This window comes from Diorhabda sublineata, chromosome 9 (assembly GCF_026230105.1).
Source record: "Diorhabda sublineata isolate icDioSubl1.1 chromosome 9, icDioSubl1.1, whole genome shotgun sequence".
Lineage (NCBI taxonomy): Eukaryota > Metazoa > Arthropoda > Insecta > Coleoptera > Chrysomelidae > Diorhabda > Diorhabda sublineata.
In genome coordinates this window covers 6,124,574-6,145,467 of record NC_079482.1, presented here as the reverse complement: position 1 = coordinate 6,145,467, position 20,894 = coordinate 6,124,574, and the positions used below count along the sequence as shown (strand labels likewise).

The 20,894-nt window shown below is 33.1% G+C and overlaps 1 protein-coding gene across 1 annotated transcript in view; it reads right to left on the bottom strand.

The window, feature by feature from the left end:
• LOC130448723 (protein embryonic gonad-like) overlaps positions 1 to 20,894 on the bottom strand; it is a 184,080-nt gene that overhangs the window by 128,764 nt on the left and 34,422 nt on the right. The window contains exon 2 of the mRNA XM_056786214.1: positions 12,244 to 12,321. Coding sequence (XP_056642192.1) covers positions 12,244 to 12,321 — 78 coding nt within the window. The remainder of the gene's footprint in view (positions 1 to 12,243; positions 12,322 to 20,894) is intronic.

Here is a 20,894-nt window from a genome sequence, read left to right as displayed (position 1 = left end):
ATTAGCAGGCAGATCCCAAAGAGATTGGTCGAATCATTTACATGGGACAGAAAAGGCAGTTCCGACATTAGACGGGCATGCGACCAGCTAACAGAGAGAGACAGAATGGGGGAGGATCAGCAGGTAGACCCCAAAGAGATGGGGCGAATCATGTTCATTGATATCCCAAAATCGAGACTAAGGAATTTGGAGAATACAGGGCAAGCGCAAGTGGAAGAAGATTTTGAATAGACATCGGAGTCAATAGATTTGCCGACTAGATCTCCTGATCGTCCTATTTTTTGTGGGGACAACTAAAATCGAGAATATACGTAACTTCATCTGCAAATCTTGCAGAATTGCTACAGAAAAATGTGATAGAATTACAGAAGAATAATATACTTGAATCCTTAGAGTAATTTTTTATTGAACTAACGATGTAGACTTTGTATGGAATACTTTTACGAGGAATACACTGTATCATAACCAACAATAGAAGATCAAATTTTTTTTATTTAACCTCAAGTTTCTATACAGGGTGTTCCGGGACTTTATGCAAAAAATTTAAGTAAGTAGATGACGTGAAAATAAAGAGGTAGAGAAAATTGTCTCATACGAACTCTCGTTTCTGAGTTATAGGCTAAGTAACTAAATTTTTCTACATTTTAATTTTTTCCTCATGTAACTAATACGTTGTTTGACAGTGTGCAGTTCAATTAGAGATGTTTGATTGTGTTTTAATCCCACCTCTAAGTATTTTCGATAAATAATTACAATTTATGATAATTCCCTTCAGAATATCTCTTTGTGGCGAACGGTTTCCAATCGATTGAAAAAAATCATTTTTGTTATATTTAGATTGTACAAGTTGTCCCTGTAAAAGTTAGGGATTGTTAACCATTGGGAGTGAGCCGCCCCAGACCTTCAGAATGTAGTTTCGAATTATTTATTACGTCAAACACACTACACGGACATACGTAATCATCCATTAAAAAATCATAATGTTCGAATGTATAATTATATGCTTAAATTAAAGTTCTGATTTCGCAATTGTCAAGGCCTATAACTCAGAAACGAGGTTTTAAGTCACAGCATTATTTTCACGTCATCTATTCACCGAATTTTTCACATCAAGTTCCGGAACAACCTGTATACTTGTGTTTAGTTCTTTTAATTGTAGTCTTGACCATTTATAACAGTTTATATTTCAGTTATCTTTGAAAATGTGTTTCGGCGACCTTCACAGAATTTGATAACTATTTATATGGATTTGTCTTGAAAATGATTCCATTGAGAATTGATCCGAGTAGCTCAATAAAGAAATGTCTCCTGTCAATCTCCTCCATCATCTCTACTATTTTTAGAATTCTATTTTCTACATTTTGAAGAAATTCTTTTTTTTTTGGTTGGAGGAGGTATAAAATTTCTATTAGAACACCTGTTGTATGACTGCTACTTTCATTTTTTCTTCATAATAAAACAGCAAAATATCTCGTAATGAATAATTTGTATCTAGTATTTCGATCAATTATAAAAATGACGTATGTATGTCATAATATATTCTCATAGTTGTCCATAGTAAATGGTGTCATTTGCGATTGAATGAAACGTTGAGATTTAAAGATTAGGAAGCAAGAATATCCATGGTAATTTGTATCGCGATGGTACAATCTCTGAAGGCGCTAAATAAGGAAATGTCGAATATAAATTCTGTCGATTGTTAGATGATCAAAAATGCGCTGAATAAAATGTTTATTATAATATTTATCAAGCAACAATAATTATCATTCCTTATCTATATTTCAATTGTTGGTAAAATGTAAAAGACGAGCAAATTATACTATCGACAAGCAATGGAACCAAAGAATGGGGTCATATTTCTAAGAACGTCTGTTAATAGTATACCAAACGTATATTTATCATGACAGCTGTTATAGGTTAGATTATATTTTATTATATAGTAAGGTATTAAACTATCAAATGAATTATTTTGTTGAATATTTATAAATATTATAAATTAACCGTAAAAACTGGAAGGCCGCAGACTACCAGGACGACCACGCACATTATGATAGGACGACAGGAAATAAAAAACTAGGCGTCCGAAACTTGCAGAGAAAGTACTACATCGAGAAGAACGAGGGACAGTTGTCCGGGAGGCCAAGCCTTTAAGGACCGTAGCACCAATTGGTAAGGTAAGGTATAAGAAAATCTTGGAATACATTTTAATAAATGGAATCACCTGCTCTCTAGGGATATTATTATCCCCTATAAAATTTTAAATAAAAATTGGTGCGCTTGGGAAGGATTTCGTTTAAAATAGATAAAAATAGGATCGTTAAGGTGCGCGCCATTTCAGCTTGTAAACTGGCGGCCCCAACTTAGTACATCACCAAACGCCACTTCTTAAGGTCAACACAGGTCGAATATTAAAATGCCATCCGGTTTTCCCGAGCGAAAAAATGGGCTGAAAAACTCGTAACGGACGCGCGTGAAAACTTTGGTAAACTCAAATAAGAGCTATGTAATAGCGCAAGAAGTTTGGAGGCCGGAAAACCCTCGTAAGAGTTATCGAACGTGCCGGAAAATTCATCTGAAAAACCTCATAACTTGCTCGCGCGAAACTTTTTTATTAGGTTTTTGGGGTCTCAACTAAGAGCAGTGTGATAGCGCAAGAAGTTTTGCAGGTCGGAAAACCTCCGAAAAAAATCGGCGAATATTTGAAATGGAAATTTTCGGCTTAATGGAAAATTATTTTTGATGTTTCCACTCAAAATATCTGTTTGAGCTACCCGAAATTAAAAAAAACTTCAGGATACAATGAAAACTCGCTGAAATATTATCATTTTTTATTGTGCGCGTGATTTTATAGCGCTTACTCATTTTCCACATATTCGAGCGAGGTTTTTCAGATGAGTTTTCCGGCCTGCAAAACTTCTCGCCCTATTACACCGCTCATATTTGAGGCCTAAACCGCACATTACAAAAGGTTTCACGCGAGCCCGTTATGAAGTTTTTCAGCCAATTTTTTCGTTCAGGAAAACCGGCTGACATTTTCATATCCGACCTGTGCTAACCTTAAGAAGTGGCGTATGATGATGTACTAAGTTGGTGCCGCCAGTTTACAAGCTGAAATGGCTCGCACCTTATTGACCCTATTTTTTGTAGCCAGCTCTGGGAGTAAAAGTAATGGTATTTTAGTAGAGGTTGAATGTAGTATAATGCAGACATATATTGTCTATTCTAAAAAATGGTCGCCCCATGATCTTACTTAGTGCCAAATTTCAGAAAAAAAAATTGGAAATAAAACCTGAAGCTTCATCTAATAATAGTATGTATTAAATATCTAGCAAATTACAATACATATAAAGCTATGTCTAGATTGTATGTATGTATTATAGCTGAATATTTGGTTTGAATTGGAGGACTGTCAACCTTATCTGTCTATCCGGGTATCCCCAAATATTTGGTTTAAAGTATAACTGCCGTCTTATGGATACGTAATGTTAGCATTCTACAGGTTGAAACCACATGTATTGTCTAATATTTAACGGTACATTCTCTAACAATTCATCCAACATTTCTTCCAGAAAGCACGTATAAATTGCTCCATTTAATTTATTTGGTAAAATGTAAGACCTGATTAAGCGAGTTTTAACCATACCTACACACATTAACCGAATACAAAGTGCAGATTTTCTTCATCCCAAACGTGACTATTTATAGAGATGAAAATTCCTTCTCTAGTAAATCTAGCCTCGTCGGTATGTAACACATATTTTGGAAAATTTCGTTTTTCGCGACATTTTTGTAAATACCAATTTGAAAATTCAAAACGCACCTCTAGGTTCTAATGCTTGAACACTAGCCAATATGTATGGATTTAACACTTGTTCTTTTAAAAGTTTCCTTACAGTAGAAAGGTCCACTCTTAAAGCGCGAACTACATTTCGAGTACTCAAAGATGACCTTTCAAAAATATCATTTAATATTTCCTCTTAAACACGATGGGGCATCTATTCATTTTGCTGCAGCAAGAAATTACTTAAACAGACGTTTTAGAGAAAAATGGATTGGTCGGGGTGGACCAAATTGCTGGCCTCCAAAATCTCCTAACTTAATTCCTATCAATTTTTTTAAATAGGGCTATATGAAGTCTTCAGTGTACGAAACAATCATCGTATCTGAACAAGATCTAATAGCTAGAATTCAAGCTGCGGCAGAAATCATTCAACCTCATCCAGATTTATTCTCAAAGACACGTTTTTCAATGACAAAACGATGTATTGAATGTATTGAAGTTTGAAAAATTGAGATGATGAATAATTTTTAATTGTTTTAAACCACTCACGCTTAATCGTTATTCGTAATTAAATGAATAATCAATTTATTAGTAAATTACTTTTGCTGCAGACTTTTGCTTAGAGGCAAATTTCTACAACACCTTTCATTTTAGCTCCATAAAAGATTATTAGTTTTTTAACTAAAAATAATCAGGCAACTTGAAACAAAATAAAAAAATAATTTGCGCCAGTGACACCGCCACTGGTTAAATGTTTCCAAAATTTGTTTATGTCAAAATATTACTTTATTAAGGAGTATATTGGTCAACAAATTTGAAAAAAACATTAAGTGTTCTTGATTTATGGTAAATTTTTTATTTCAACACCCTATATCTCAGTAACTAGGCCCCCTTAAGGATTCGTATTCCTATATCACAATGAATCATTTATTGAGATCTCTAAGTGTTAGAGCATTGTCACATATTTAGCAATGTAGTCGGTTATTTATTGACATCAAGAAGCCATAAATACATTTGATATGACCAGTTTTCAGTCTCCTCGTATCTATTAAGATTTATTTAGAGAAACCTGAAGCTCTAAACAAATAAGAGCAACTTACAAAAGATTGGCATAATTTCAAAGGAAAGCAAACACACCTTGTCTATACAAAAGAACAGTAGCCATTATCGTCCTTGATGGAAATTACCTGAACTTCCAACCCTATAAGTATAATATCTTCTATTATAAAAATTATAATGAGAAATGATGATAATACTGCGTTTAGAGTGTATTCCGTTCCTATTTAAACAATAGATTCGAATGAATCTTAGAAGTAACGGAGATTCAATCATTTCTCCGAGTTTGAAAAGCAGCACAAACTTCCTTGATGATTTAAAAACAATTAAATCTGGAGCATTTATTAATACTTTGGAACTGTACAAAGAGCTTTAACATATATGTTTAGCCTAACTCTAATTTGAGCTTAAGTCTAGATTTTCTATTATAGCCATAGAACACCAGATTGGACGGTGAAAAATTTTATCTCTTCACTTTGCTTCAAAATTGGGCTGCTTTATTCGGGAAGCTCAATAGAGGCATTTTGTAATTATGTCTTCAATTCAATCACATATTAAACAATATATTCGGTTGACAACAGGAGTTTATTTGATAGGACCAGTCTACTGGTCCAGTCTACTAGTAGATACTTAGATTTGTATGGAGATATTGAAAGCTGTGAAGGAATCAGAGGGGCTTGGTAAAGATTGGAACAATTTCAAAGAAATGCAGGCGAAATATACTAAAAGACAGAAGTCATAGTCGTCATTGATGATAAGTTTACAAATATTATTTTTATTTTTTGTCTCCAAGTTGACATGCTCATCAGCAATGATTCAATTTTCTAATGAATGACAATTTCTATCCAAAAAGGGTCAAAGCTGCTCTGATCGTTAATATTTTTATGGTTATTAGTAAGCAACTTATTTTTTAGGAAATTTGTGGTGGCCTAGTAACCTTTAGTGACCAGTTTATCAGTCGCACTAATCTTCTTGTTTTGGAAAACGGCAGTCTGGCCATTTTTCAAATGATAGCACCTCACAAGTCCCAGGATTTCCGACGTTTTTAATTTGAATATCATAAAAAACGCGTAGTGTTAAAATGTTTTCGTGGTAATGTCTTGACGCTTACTCAAATGACGAATACGCAAGCACAATACTATACTTGATCAATACTTAATATTAATAATAATAATACTTTAAAACTGATATTACTAATATCACAGATTCACTTCTATTGTACCATATCCTTGAAACATCCTTGTTTTGTGGTAAATACTTTCTTGTTACAAGTGAAATTATCTATTATAAATATAAAAATGATATTCTAGTATATTTGTGCTTAAAAAATACTCAAATCAATGTCAAAATTACGAAAAAAGTTCATGTTGTATGTTTATTATGATCACATTATTTGTTGATCTGATTATACCTGTTTAATGCACATATATAAAGCACTTATTCACTCTACTGCTCTATAATACATGTAGATGCCAAGAAAACTATTTGGAACCAATTAGAAACCATTCAAAACATAGCTCTAAGAAAAGAAACAAACCAGCAGAATCTAGTCTACACTAATCGCGCCTACTTCACAATCCATACAAAACTCCACATTCGGTAAACACCAAAACAAATTCGCTTTTGTATAAGAGCCAGTTTTATTTCTTGCAGAGCTCCAAATCAAACCGATATCCCTCCATCCGACGCTTCACTGTGCAACTTTAACAAATTAGAAACTCCCAAAATTACTAAAGACTTGATAATTTTCCACAATTTTATTGAACATATACAGATGCATCCTAAACAAGCATCCAATCCAATTTTGAACAAGCTATGTTCAATACTAGTTGATACAAACCGTGTGACTAGCGCCCTGTATGAGGGTCAGACATAAAAACAAATTCTTTGGATGTACCTATCAGCTTCTAAAACATAATTGGATAAAATTTCAATGCAATATTGCCAGTAGTTGCGGCAAAACCGTACAAATATATAATTTTTTTCTTCGACACTCTTTATATTGAATACTTAATCTTTTATTGAGCAAACCCCTAATATTTTTCAGTTTTATATAGATCCTAAAGACGGGATCACTTTTTTTTAAAACACCCAATAGCATTCTCAATTAAAGTCGGATTATCACAGTTAGGACAAATGAATAATTATGTGGAAATACTTTGGGTTCCTTCTCATACTGGTATCCGTGGAAACGAATGTTCGACAAGCAGTGATCAGTGAAATCATGATTTAAGTACAAACAGTAAAGAACAAAGATATAAAACGAATCAAAACTGTGATAAAGCGACTGGTAAACATCCAAAAGTGAAACACTGGTCGTATTCAATCAGCAAAGGTCACTTAAGTTAACCAGGTTATGAATAGACCACACTAAGATTACTCATAGTTATTCAATTACTAAAAGTGAGCCCCCAAAATTTGAGATATGCAAGATACCTACAGCATCTACTAACCAAGTGCCCAAAATTTTCACCATCAAGATAAACACCAAGCTTCTTAACAATATGGAACAAGTACATGGCCAAAATTATAATACACATAATCTTTCTAAATATGTAAATGACATATTAAATAAAAACATAACCAGCTTATAATCTCCCCAGTGGTATATACGACCTGCTTGCAAAATAAAAAACCCTTTATTATACAGGGTGTCCCACGACGAGTTAAAACTATCTGTACATGGCAAAATACTACGTTTGGGTTTTCGGATACGATCTTTTTAACTAAAATAGAACAGGAAATCGACTGTAACTTTTATTATATTAATACATTTTTTTGATATCTACATAAAATTTTAGTATACTTTTGTCTAAAAAATGCATACTTTTTGAGATATTAATTTTTTTGTGAAAAATTTGACCGTTGCAGACCCTTATAATTTATTTTTTTACGACGATACCCTTGAAGATATGAAAAAGGTTTCTGTTCTTTTGCTTTTAGTAATGTCAGACGTATTTGAATCTATGTTGAAATAATTTTTGTTTTACACAGGGTGTATGTAAAAAGTGTTCAAAGCTGGAATAGGATTAGTAAATATAATTTGATTTGATTCTTCTCATAGACCTTGACAATTTAATATCTGGATAACGGTAAGGTTTAGGTATAGGAAAGTATACATGAACTTGCCTAATTTTTTACTCCTGAATGTATTAAAATAGAAAAAACTGGGTGGTTCTCTTAAAAAGAAAAAAATAAATTTCATATTTACGAAGTTAAACTCTGAAAAAGTTTTATACACACCCTGTATAAAATTAAAAATTTTTCAGCATAGATTCAAATACGTCTGACCTTGCCGAAGGAAACCGAACAGAAACCATATTCATATCTTTAAGGGTATCCTTGTAAAAAAATAATTTATAAGGGTCTTCAACGGTCAATTTTTTATCAAAAAATTAATAACTCATAAAGTATGCAAAAGTATACTAAAATTTTATGTAGATTTCAAAAATATATTATTATATAGGAAGTTCTATTGAAAATAACAAAGTTACGGTTTTATAATTTTTTAGTTAAAAAGATAGTATCCGAAAACTCAAACGGAGAAATTTTCATGATTTTACTATAAGTATTTTACCATATACAGATAGTTTTAACTCGTCGCTGGACACCCTGTATATATTCTATCAACAATATGACGTCTATATGTCTTGCTAGCTCTGAATTTTCTTACAGTTGCTAACATCATACATTATAATCGCATTTCAAGTATATACCCGCTTTTTCTTTGACGACTTCTTCAAATTTAACAGCATTCAATTTGCATAATATTATATTGTGAATCTCCCTTAGCGCCTCAGCGGGCAGTAAATCTAAACACCCCATGTTTTTGCTGGTAAGCGATTTAAGTTAATTTGTTGGATACAAGAGGTCAGCAGACAAATTATTCATTATAATTAATTTTCTATTTATGCGCCGCACTTGTCATCCTTCAGAAACATATATCACAAATTCCTACACCTACACTTGCTGGCCTATGGCCTTCTATCAATAACTACAGTGTTGGACTCGGGTATTTAGTAATAAGAATAAAAGTGAAAAATATATCATCGTCTCGTACATTGGGTTTGAGTCCTATGTTATTTTTCCAAGGATTTCATTAATAGAGAGAGAAATAAATGCTTTATTGTCAAACAATTGTTACAATTTGTAGACAAAAACTAAAAAACAAACATAAAAATAACTAAATAAAGATACAAATACAATAAAATTTCAATATACAAAAGAAAACGACAATTAGTAACAAAATTATAATAGTAATAGGTAATAATTAAGTCCATAGCAAAATTAAACCAGTATGCATCATGCCCAAAATTGAATATTGTTAATATGATATCGATTTGATTTCAATTTGCAAGTGATTGTGCATTTTTTTTTCATTGTAAAATATTGAGCACTTAACTAATTCTGAACGTGGAGTAGGTAGGTAAAGGTCGTGCTCCGCGTTCTTAAGTGGATAGCCGTGCAACGACCTTTCTGAAATTGGAAAAGCGTGCTTTCGAATTAGGCAAAAGGAATAAAATATGAATAAGGAAGGAAGATTCATAAGTTTTAAGTCTCTGCAGTGAACCTGCTGTTTAGTCCGAGTAAATATCTTTTGTAGTTTGAAGATTCGCTCAAATTGAGTACACGTACCCCAGAAGGGAAGGGCATATCGTAGATGCGACTCAATTTAAGTTATAGGGTCATTTTTTTCATTCATCACTCTTACTATGGTTTTGATGCTCGTATTTTTTGCAACTATCGTGATTTTAGTGATGCTTTCGTTGTAAGAGTTTTTATTTCCTTCTTAAGATTCCTAGTTCTTATTGTATCTACCCCAAATATTTGAAAACAATCACTTGTTCTTCTATAAGGGATATTGTTCATGAATTTTTACATTTAAAACCAACTTATACAAAAGCTTGTGAGTTGTATGTGTCTTCAGATATGATTATAAAATCCTCAACATAACTTCATACGGATATTTTAATATCTTTGTCTTCCAATCGATTCTTTTCTCAAGCTTGTTTCACCCATATTATCTTAATGAAGTTGGGCTATAGTATAAGTTAATTGAAGTTTATCGAATGCCTGGGGATGATGAATAGAGCTCTTGACAGCTTTCTTTTTGAATCCTTTGGATTTTTCGATGTGTGGATGGTTTTGTTGACAAATCCCGATTGACATCACTCGTAAATTTTCAGCATCAATTTATATCAAATACTAGTCGTGTATATACTTTTTTTCCAATTGATAATAAGATCTTCCCATTCGAATATTACTTTCCTTAAGTATTTTGTTAAGAAGATTAGTAATATAACGTGCAATGTATCATTTTCTCGATACAGATTCGTCAAAATAGTCTCCTTCGAGTTTTTCTTGAAAACAAATTGTTATTTTGGCTTCTTTGTAGGTGATCAATTTCTTGGTCGAGTGGAAATAATAATCGTAAACGTTTTTTCCACAATTATCAGCATCTAAAAGTGTCATCTTCATTTTTGAAGACTAAGATTTGTTAAGAAGCAGTAAAAACGTAAAATGTCACCGTAGACACTAACTAAAGTGCCTGCTATGTAGAGTTGTCTGTGGATATTGATCTTGAACTTCTGTAGGTTGTAGTGCTTTGGCGACACGTGCCTTGGTAGCTGATTCCAGAGACCTAAACTTCTCCAAGAAAATGAGTCACGATAAATTGAAGTTCTGAGCTGTCCAAGTTTCTGGCCAACTCTGGATTGCCTCTTCAGGGTATGCTTGGGAGCCGAGCTCAAAATTTCCGAGGGATATTCTAAATATGGACGAATCTGGGACGTGTAGAGGATTAGAAGCTGTTAAAACTATTCAATTAAATCATAGAATGATTACTATCATTAGAATTAATAAGGATAATGACGAGAAATCAATCAATTCTCCATAATTAATATTGTTAAGTAACCAAAATGGTTATATTCTTGAACATAAAGAAACTTACAAATAACAGTCCGGATCTAAAATATCTTGAATATCGGAATAATAAAATACTCATACAATGTATTTTCTTATTTTCTGTAATAAAGGAAAGGAATTCAAATTTAAATTCTTTGCTGAACGTATAATATTAGACAAAGTCGAGCGGAGAACATTCTAATGACGACATTTGTCTTAATAAAATCATTTAGTAGATATCATCATAATTTTCATTATACACATATGCGAGGTATATACGAGGATGCTGCCAGAAGTACCTGGTCCAATAGAAAATACAAAAATTTTAGAATTCAAAGCAATTCAAACTTTAATTCATTAATTTCGGCCATTATAATAACGGAATTCTGGACTGGTACATTGTCTTGATGAAACAACACTTTCTTCTTAGCCAAATGCGGCAATTTTTGCTTGATTTCATCACTCAAACGTTGCAATAAATACTCAAAAAACTAGCCGTTGCTAGACTTTTCTTTATCAAGATAGTCAATGAAAATTATTCCATGCGAATCCCAAAAAACCGACGCAATGACCTTACCTACAGAGGGAACGGTTTTTGCCGATTCTCCTTTTTCAGTCCATTTTTTTGATTGTTCGTTTCATCCACTCGATGGTAACATCTTCACGACGCTGGTTTTCATCCATTGTGAGCAAACGCTGTACCCATCTTGCGCACAGCTTTCTCATGCCCAAATTTTCAGTTAATATGCGATATAGTACTACACTTTTTGAAATGCCTAGTACCTGTCTACTATTATCTAGTACCAATTTGTTTATTATAAAGATTCATGACGAGTCATCACCTCATTTGGTCGACCACTGCAATGCCGGTCTTAACAGGTCGTTCGGCCTTGTTTAAACTCTGCTACCCAATATTTTAATATTGATAATGGAGTAGCAATATCTTACAGAGTAGAATCTAGTTCAGATTTTATATTGGTTGGGCTTACGCCTTTCAAATAACCATGACCAATATTTTTCAGTATAGATTTTGTACTTTTTAATATAGTGATATTTTTGAAGCAACTACCGCCATATCTAGGTCAGCCCAGGTACTTCTGGGACCATCCTCATAAAAGAGCACACGTATAAAATATTGGAATGCATTGATTTAAGATATAGAATAATAAGATGGACTTTTAATCATATTCTCATATAATGGGCCATTAGATCACACTGCAACTAAAAAAATTTCGTCTAGCATAATATCTGAGCCAGTACAAGCTTGAAAAGATCCAACAATCAACCAATAATAAGTATTTATCACATCGATAGATATGTTGACATGTCTATAGCTGATTCTGACATGAAAAAACTGGACGGTAAAGGTTTGTCAAATCTGCTAGAAATCCTACTCAATATTGACAACTTCTGGATGTTCTATAGTTGATTTAAGGGTTATGAAACCTATAGATTATAACATGAGCAAAATCCCAAATCACCAAATTCATAAATATTCTTACCTTACATCCTTCACAAGTGAATGCCCCAAAATGAAAGCCGGCCGCAGGCTCGCCGCACACCTTGCACAACTGGTTCATCTGAAAATAGAAATGATCCTAATTTCTTAAAACAAGTATCGTATACCGGCATACTCCTAGATAAAAGTATTAATGGACAAAGAAATTGGTGTTTACTTCTATGTAGACGACCCAATAATGATAACCACCACATATTTCAAGAGAATGTTTGAATAGCTCATCATGATTATCTCCACAAAACCAATATTTGAATACATAGCTGAAGTATGGGACAATCATATATAAATATCCTGACTCCAAAATAACAGCAACTTTAAAGAAGAAGTTTGTAACCACACGAAAAAGATAATTGAATATCATGGTACCTCGGCGTTGTTATCAGAAAAATAAAGAATATGCTAGTAAGAGCCTAGACAACAGCAAGAAATATTCTTTTCCAAAATTTTCACAAAAATATTTATGAAAGCGAATAAATACATAGCAATTACAACATTGTTAAATAAATCTTTCATAGAACCTTTCCATTCCCAAGAAGTTCAATACAGAGAACAAATCTTCTGGAGGAGGCTTTAGACTATTCAAGCAGTGCTGGTTTTACCACCAACACCTATTAAATATTGAAAATAATCAAATTAAGCTGAAGAGAATGGTGGTGAAATGAATAATATGCTTATTAATTCAGTTACGTAAAAGTTGCTTGTTATGAGCTACTTGGATGGATGAGGAAGATGGACCTCATCTTCACGTCTCACAGCAAAAGGAATTACAGGTATGGGTTCGGGTATTTAGGAAATTACTCTGGTAATCGGTAATTGGAAAGGTGACTGTGAATTGTTGTATTACAAAAGACAAAATTCGGGAAATTGAATAGAAATACGAAAATTGCAAGAGAAGGAATAAGGGGGAAATCACTGACACTATAATTTCAAGCAATTTTAGGCTCAAGCTAACATAAAAGGCTGAAGAAGATGTTATATAACAAAACTTAGATACTAATAACATTAGATTAGGGCGACCTAGACTGGTGGGGTGAGAAATGAGTAGTGCTTTATCTAGATATCTTGTCTATGCACATCCCAAAACACGTTTCCGTCACTATCATAGTTTGAAACGAACGTGTTTTTTCTCGTGTCGAAAACCGTGTGTTACGAAAAACAGGAGCAACGTATCAATCTCAAATTTTTCGTTAAATTAAAAACAACTCCGACTGAGTGCTATAAATTGTTGCAAAAGGCCCATGGGGACAATTCTCTATCTCGTGCGCGTGTTTTTAAGTGGTGTAAGCGCTTTAGTGAGTGCCGAGAGAGCACTGAAAATGACCAGCGCCCACGTCGCCCTGTGACTGTTTCAACTCCGAAAAGAGTGACCAAAATCAACGAAATTGTGCGTGCAGATCGTCGAATGAGCATCCGGATGATTGCCGAGGGTATAAACGCCGTTAAAGAAAGGGTTAGAAAAATTTTACACATGACAAAAGTCTGTGCGAAGTTGATACCAAAAAATCTGACTCCTCACCAAAAGCTTTTGTGTCAACGGGTCTGCATATTTTCTTGAAAGATTAGAAAGGTAGGAAAGGTAAGAAAAAGATTTGAATCCATGAAAGCGTTAAAGTAAAAGCAAAGAAGACTTCCAGCACTGCTTCGATCAATGGAAAAAACTTATGGAAAGGTGTGTAGCGAGGGAAGGGGAACATATTGAAGGGGAGCATTCGAATGTAGAATAATTTTTATAATAAAACCCTTTTCCATAACCAGTCTCGTTATTTAATAGGCAGACCTCGTATGATACGACAGCGATACTGGAAACAAAAAAGTATCTTGAACAATAAAAAGTCACGAATTATTTAAACAATATTTCCAAGAAACTGATCAGATCAATTTGATCAAAGAACAAAAAATAAAAATCAAGTATCCTCCGCTTATTAGATAACCTCAAAACTCTCAAAGTATCTAGAAATTCGATTAATTTAGAGATTACGTTTTACGTTGAATAAATGAATTAGAAATAGTGTTGTCAACATCTTGGAAAGTAAGATTTGAAGAGAAGGAAGGCGATAAAAATGTTCATTTTCTGTTTGATTATTGACAATATCAGTCGCCTTAAAACTTAATCTCTCAATGAGTAATAAACATTTACATATCTTTTTCCCAAATATATTTCAAATTACTGTTAAGTACAGTTGACACAAGAGGCCATCAAACAAGTTATGCCACGTGCTTGTTGTCAACTAAATGTTGATTTGTCGTGAACGTTAGATCGGACCAGACCCAAGACTGAATTTTTTTCCAATCTACCGACATTTATTGAAGTCCAGCGGTGACATATTTAATTTACTACATAAAATTTCCTTATTGGTATTTTAATAAACCAATAGGCATTTATATAGAATTTTTATCTACTGAAATATTTGGTGGAACATATTTTAATAAATATTTAGCATATTTGATTTAAAACTGGAATTTCTCAAGATATATTTATTTATGAATAACTGAATTATACTAGATTGCATTCATATATTACATATATTTTATAATTAATGATTAAATTAACCAAATTAGAATTTTGTAGTTACTCAAGCTAGACAATGCAAGTTAATAGCATCGATTATATTGGGGGAGTTGTGGAAAGGAATATTTCTGCAAAGCTTTACAGAAAAAATATTTCCAAGATTTTAATCGAAAACTAGACCGTTTTAAAGATATTCGTGACGATGTTAGAAACCCACGTACTTCTAAAGAAAAGATAATCATGTTCTGCAGCTATGATTACCAAAAATATCGGAAATATTGCAGAAGACTACGAAGAAAATTCAATGGATGGCTTATAGAAAGAAATATCTGCCGTCGAGGTAGTATGTTGTGGCAATATAGCAACCTTATACCTAATAGAATTTATAGAGAATATTGAAAATTTATTTTTTTTTTATTGAATATTGAAAACAATACAACATTCTCCTAAATTGCACATAGAGGAGAAAGCTCTGGTTGGTTAAGAATATTAAGAGTGTGGTCTAACAGATCTACTGAGCAAAAACTCCAAATCGATATTAGAAAACATAAATTTGGTACGACATTTTCCAATAGGTATTTACAAATTCAGTACATTTGCACATTCATGCACGCTAAAGATTAGGATTGATGTCAAAAAGGTAAAAATCACTTCAACTTCGCTACAGCGCTGTAAACAAATCAACAAAATCTGTAACCATTTGACGAGAAGATATTGGTAATATGATAAGTTATTGATCATGTTTCAATAGAGTCATTGCAACCATAGTGAATGGTGGTCATTTTGAACATTTAATGTGACATTAATATCTTCATTCAACGTAAAGTTTTGTGAGACATAATCAAAAGAGAAAAGGACTAAAATCACTTTCACTAGGTTCCACCCGACCCCCTTTCTTATTTGAAAGCTTCGAGGATTTGTTTATGATTCAGAAGGGGTGCCGGAGGAGATAATAATACTGTAAATTGACAATTCAAGAATAGAAATCGACCTCTTCAATTTAATTATATTCCATACGTCTGGACCTCATTGTATAATAAATAATTTAATAACAAATAACGCTTAAGCAATAGAAATAATCGATTATTTGAAATTTGAAAACCCAATTTAGATACCCAAATTACGACTCGTGAAATAATCGATTTTCTGGAAGCTCTTTTGATATTATCAAAAAATCCTGAGCGCTTCTCCATATTCACTGTGACTGTTAAACATACCTATCTATAGAAACTCTGCTATAAGTTATAACAAAGTAGAGTTCGTATATTCTCGTCTTTAAAATCCACTTATTTCCAGTTTGGTAGGTCTTAAAACGCGTGTTCCCACACCAACGCTTACACACCGCGTTTCGTACCTTGGCCTAACCCATGACGATCTCGCACATATACACCTACGTACCTTTTAATGTTATTTCATACAAAAAATTTCGATATTAGACAAAATTGTTGAGAAGTTTTATCTAAATGAAGGCTGAAACTAGTGGTAGCTAATTTGAAAGATTATCGAAACATTTGAACAAACATGATATGAGACTATTCACATTTCTTTTTTAACGTGCTCGGCTCCTATGGCCGCTAACACTGGTTCAACTACAATAATATTGTTGATATCGTTGTCAGATCTTTCCTTTTTCCGGAATAATAATGAATTTTTCATGTCAAATGAATTACCCTATATATTTTGTGTTTTTAGAAAACCCTAAGAAATGGTGACTATTTTCCATGTAATATTCTCTATACCTAAATGTCATAATTTCAGAGTTTTAGCTACATTTAGAGTATCTTCATCGAAGTTACAATAAATATTGTACATTTAAATGGCTACGATTGATTAAACGAAAATGGTGCGGTAAAATATTTATCCCAATCATGGCACAGAAAACCGACAACTGAGACTGAGACAAATCTTTAAATGTTTGTGTTATGTAGTAGATCATCTTCTGGGAAACACATTATTTAGGTATTGCCTCATCATATACGCATAGTGAGGTGGGGTACCACCTTGTTGAAGTCAAATATTCCCGTTTGGGCTATTGTCATTGTCTGAAAGTTTTTTTTTAATGTAACTGAAAATACATACTCTAAATACGCCGAACCATTTGAATTATCCTCAATGAAAAAGGGACCAATTACTTTGTCGTTTATTATTCCAGCCCATAGGGGTTCACACATATGGAAGAAGGATTGTTACGTGACTAGTATCTACAGTTATGCAGATTTACGTTTCCATTAATACAAAAAGTGGCCTAATCGCAAAACATAACATTACATAAAAAATTTGGATCGTTTTGATTGTGCAATTTTCCCATTATTAGGGCTGCAAACTCTTCACGTCTATCAAAATCGTCATCTTACAACTATTGAACCATCGTTACTTTGTATAGATGGAATTTATTATCACGTTAAATTTCCACTACAGATGTTTGCGAAATATCAAGTCTTCTAACAGGACACAATCATCTAAAGATTTGTTTTCAGTTGATGCAGTTTTTTTTGCGCCCTGATTTGGATAAATCTTTTACTGAACCAGTTTAGTTACATTTTTTTAATAATTTACTGACAGTAGATTTTGTTATGGGATTTCGGTTAGGATATAAATTATTAAACATATAACAAGAATATCAATTTGTTATTTTTCAGATAAACGATCCATTGTGACTTCAAAAATAATAATTTATTTCGCCACTAACAAAAATTTCATTAGTGAAAGTAAACAAATTCCCAACCTCAATTTTTGTTCAATATTTTGTGACCGGTTTGAAAATGAGAATAACAAAACTAAGTAAGTAACGAAAGAAAAAAGCGGTCACTGGATCGCTGTCAATAATTATAAATATGCTGTTGTCTTACTTTTGGAGCCTGATGGACAAGTTGGTTGTTAAGCCAAAAGTAACTAAATTTCTCCCTAGAATTGCCCAGATTGCCCTCATTTAAAATAACACCAAACCGATAATGTTGCAAGTGCGAGATCTTGTATGGAACAATCAGCTGAGCTTCATCTGCTTATTCTTGGAATTGGAATAAAACAACTAACCTATTATTTAATAAGTACCCATGCAAAAAAAAATTTATGATACGACAATGTAATCTGTAATACACAAAGATTTTGGCCTGTCCAAACATTTTCTATCATAGTTTTGTACAGCTTATGGTCATAAAAGACTAATAACAAACCGAAAGCTTGTATTAAAACTTTCTTCTTCTTCTTTCAATGCATATCCATTAATGAATGTTCGCAACCACATTTTTCATGGCTTCTCTACCTCTAGCGGTATGGATCAATGTCTGAATATTTTGTATACCCGTCCACTGCCTCAAGTTCCGCAGCCATGACATCCTCTTCCGTCCCAATCCTCTCTTACCTTCAATCTTGCCCTCGACTATCAGCTGAAGGAATTGATATTTATGGCCTCGCATTATATGGCCAAGGTATGCAATCTTTCGTTTTTTTACGTTGTTAAAGAGTTCACGGTCTTTATTGATACGCCTGAGAATATCCTCATTCCTCACTTTAGCAGTCCATGGTATCTTCAGGATTCTACGATATACCCACATTTCGAATGCCTCTAATCTGTTGATGTTTTTTACCTTAAGGGTCCAACCCTCCATCCCGTAAAGAAGCACTGACCAAATGTAGCACCGCAAAAGTCTCAGTCTAAGATCAAGATCAAAGTCGGTACATATAAATACATTTTTAAATTTTATGAATGTACTTCGAGCTTGTTCAATTCAGCATTTTATTTCACCGTCCGACGACCATTCTTCATAGAGCCATGTTCCTAGATATTTAATTTTTCTACCCGTTCTATAGGTTTTCCATTATATGTTACTCTAGATTTTCTGAACGTATTCGATTCCCTAGTGATAATCATGAATTTAGTTTTTTTGATGTTGATGTTTAATCCCATGTTTTGGCTATGTCCGCCTACTATATTAATTAGTTGTTGTGGGTCATCTATATTATTTATAATCAGCACTGTGTCATCGGCGTAACGTTTGTTGTTGACCCAGACTCCATTGACTTTGATCCCAAAGTCTCTATCTTCAAGTGACTCTCGAAAGATGGCTTCAGGGTATATATTAAACAGGAGCGGCGACAATATACAACCTTGACGTACTCCTCTGCGAATCCGAACTTGATCAGTTAGACCATGATTTACTTTGACTTGAGCTTTTTGGTGCCAATACAGATTTTCGATACAACGAATGTCTTTTTCGTCCAACTCCAATTTTTTGAGGAACTGCATAAGTTTGTAATGTTGAACTTTATCGAAAGCTTTTTCGTAGTCTATGAAGCATAGACAAACATTTTTTTTTGGTCATAGCAGTTCTGTACATTAAAATTTTAGGAAATATTAAATTATTCTATAATAAGACATGACCGTAATAAGTTTTGCATTAGAAATTAGGTTTTATTACTTATTCGTACATAATAATAGACTTTAGTTATCCAAAGAATATATCTTTGGTTATCGAAACACCACGACAGTGTGAGTGTAGTTTTAGGGGGATATTACCATGTTTTTAGTATAAATACGTTAAACAACCACGATTCTGAATCATAATTTTTAATTGTTGAGGTATATACGAACTCAACTTTAACCTTCTGAACTCTTATCATACATTTACCACATTTTCGCAAAATACCACGCGTTTATAATAGCAAAAAGTTTAGTTTGAAGATATGAAAAACTATTCATCAGTTCTGTACAAAAACACTGAAATCATAAAGTTTATTTCCCATAAACAAAAAAACGGCAATAATAATAACAGCTGCTTTTTGCTCGTAACTCACAAAAACATAAGTGAGTTTAACGTTAACGACTATTTCTATAATCATAGAGAAATATTTTTCATATTTTACACTTAATAACATTTCCCAGTTCGTGTTATGAATAGCGCCAACGTTATTATCATATTAAACGCGATTTCCAACTAACGGCTTTAGGAATAGGATATAAATTCATATAGTCGACTTCATTCAGTATAATTTTACTGCCATCTTTTAGCAAAATGTCACAACAGCGCGTGATACGACAAATAGCGCAGTTCTCTTTAATATACTGGCGCAATCAGCATAATTTATATGTCATTATAAAGGCTCTATCTCGCCCTGGTAAATCTCAAGATTAAAATTTTTTGCGTTTTCTAGGCAAGAATGAGATTATTATTTGCTGTAAACAAACTAACCTTCCCCAACAAACTAACATGCTTTGAGTTTGAGGTTTCAAACTTTCTTATACCAGTACATAAAAAAATAAAAAAAATTCATTTATCAGTGTAGCTTCACTAATTCAAGTAACATATCACACCTCACGGGGTGATTAAAAAGTTGTTTCAAACTCAAAAACCATGTTAAAAATAGTGTTATGTCCGGATTGATCCGGACATGTTCGGTTTTTACTACGTCCGGGTAAGTCCGGGGGGATTTTGTTTAACGTCCGGATTTACATAAGTCGTGCATAAAAATAATAAATTTGAAAAATGTAGTTCTATAAAAATGCCGAAACGCAAATGTACTTAATCGGATGAAGTGTTTCGGTTGTATCCTTCCTTTGAGAAAAGAAAGACAACTAGCGAGGTGATTTGCATTTTTTGCAATTCTTCAATATCAATTACCCATAAAGGTACGCTTGATATTGAGACCCATATAAAAAAGGATAAATACAAACAAATGCTGAAAGCTCAAGCGGGGAGTTCTGGTTAAACAAATTTTGTGGTAACTTCTGAGGAAACCAAGTCCATAAAAGTCGCTGAAGCAACATTGGCTTTTTATACGGTCTGTCACCATCCATCTTAGTCCATGGATTTCACAACGAAGGTAAATGTATAATTATTATTTTATGTGTGTAGTGTAGGTTATTACTTTTGTATTTGTGGTTCTAGTTGAACAAGAAAATTTAATATGATTTAACTATAGCCAAAAGGGTTAGGGTAACGAGGGGGAATGGCATTCACTTAAGTCAAAGATGGAGTATTTTTTAAAATATTTATCAAAAATCAAAATTAAGGAATGTAACAAATCAGAGTAATCAACAATTTAACAACGGAAGCATATATCTTTGACCTACTAGTAGTGGAGAAAGATTAAAAAAACAGGTTTGAGCGGCATTAGTAATGACGCTC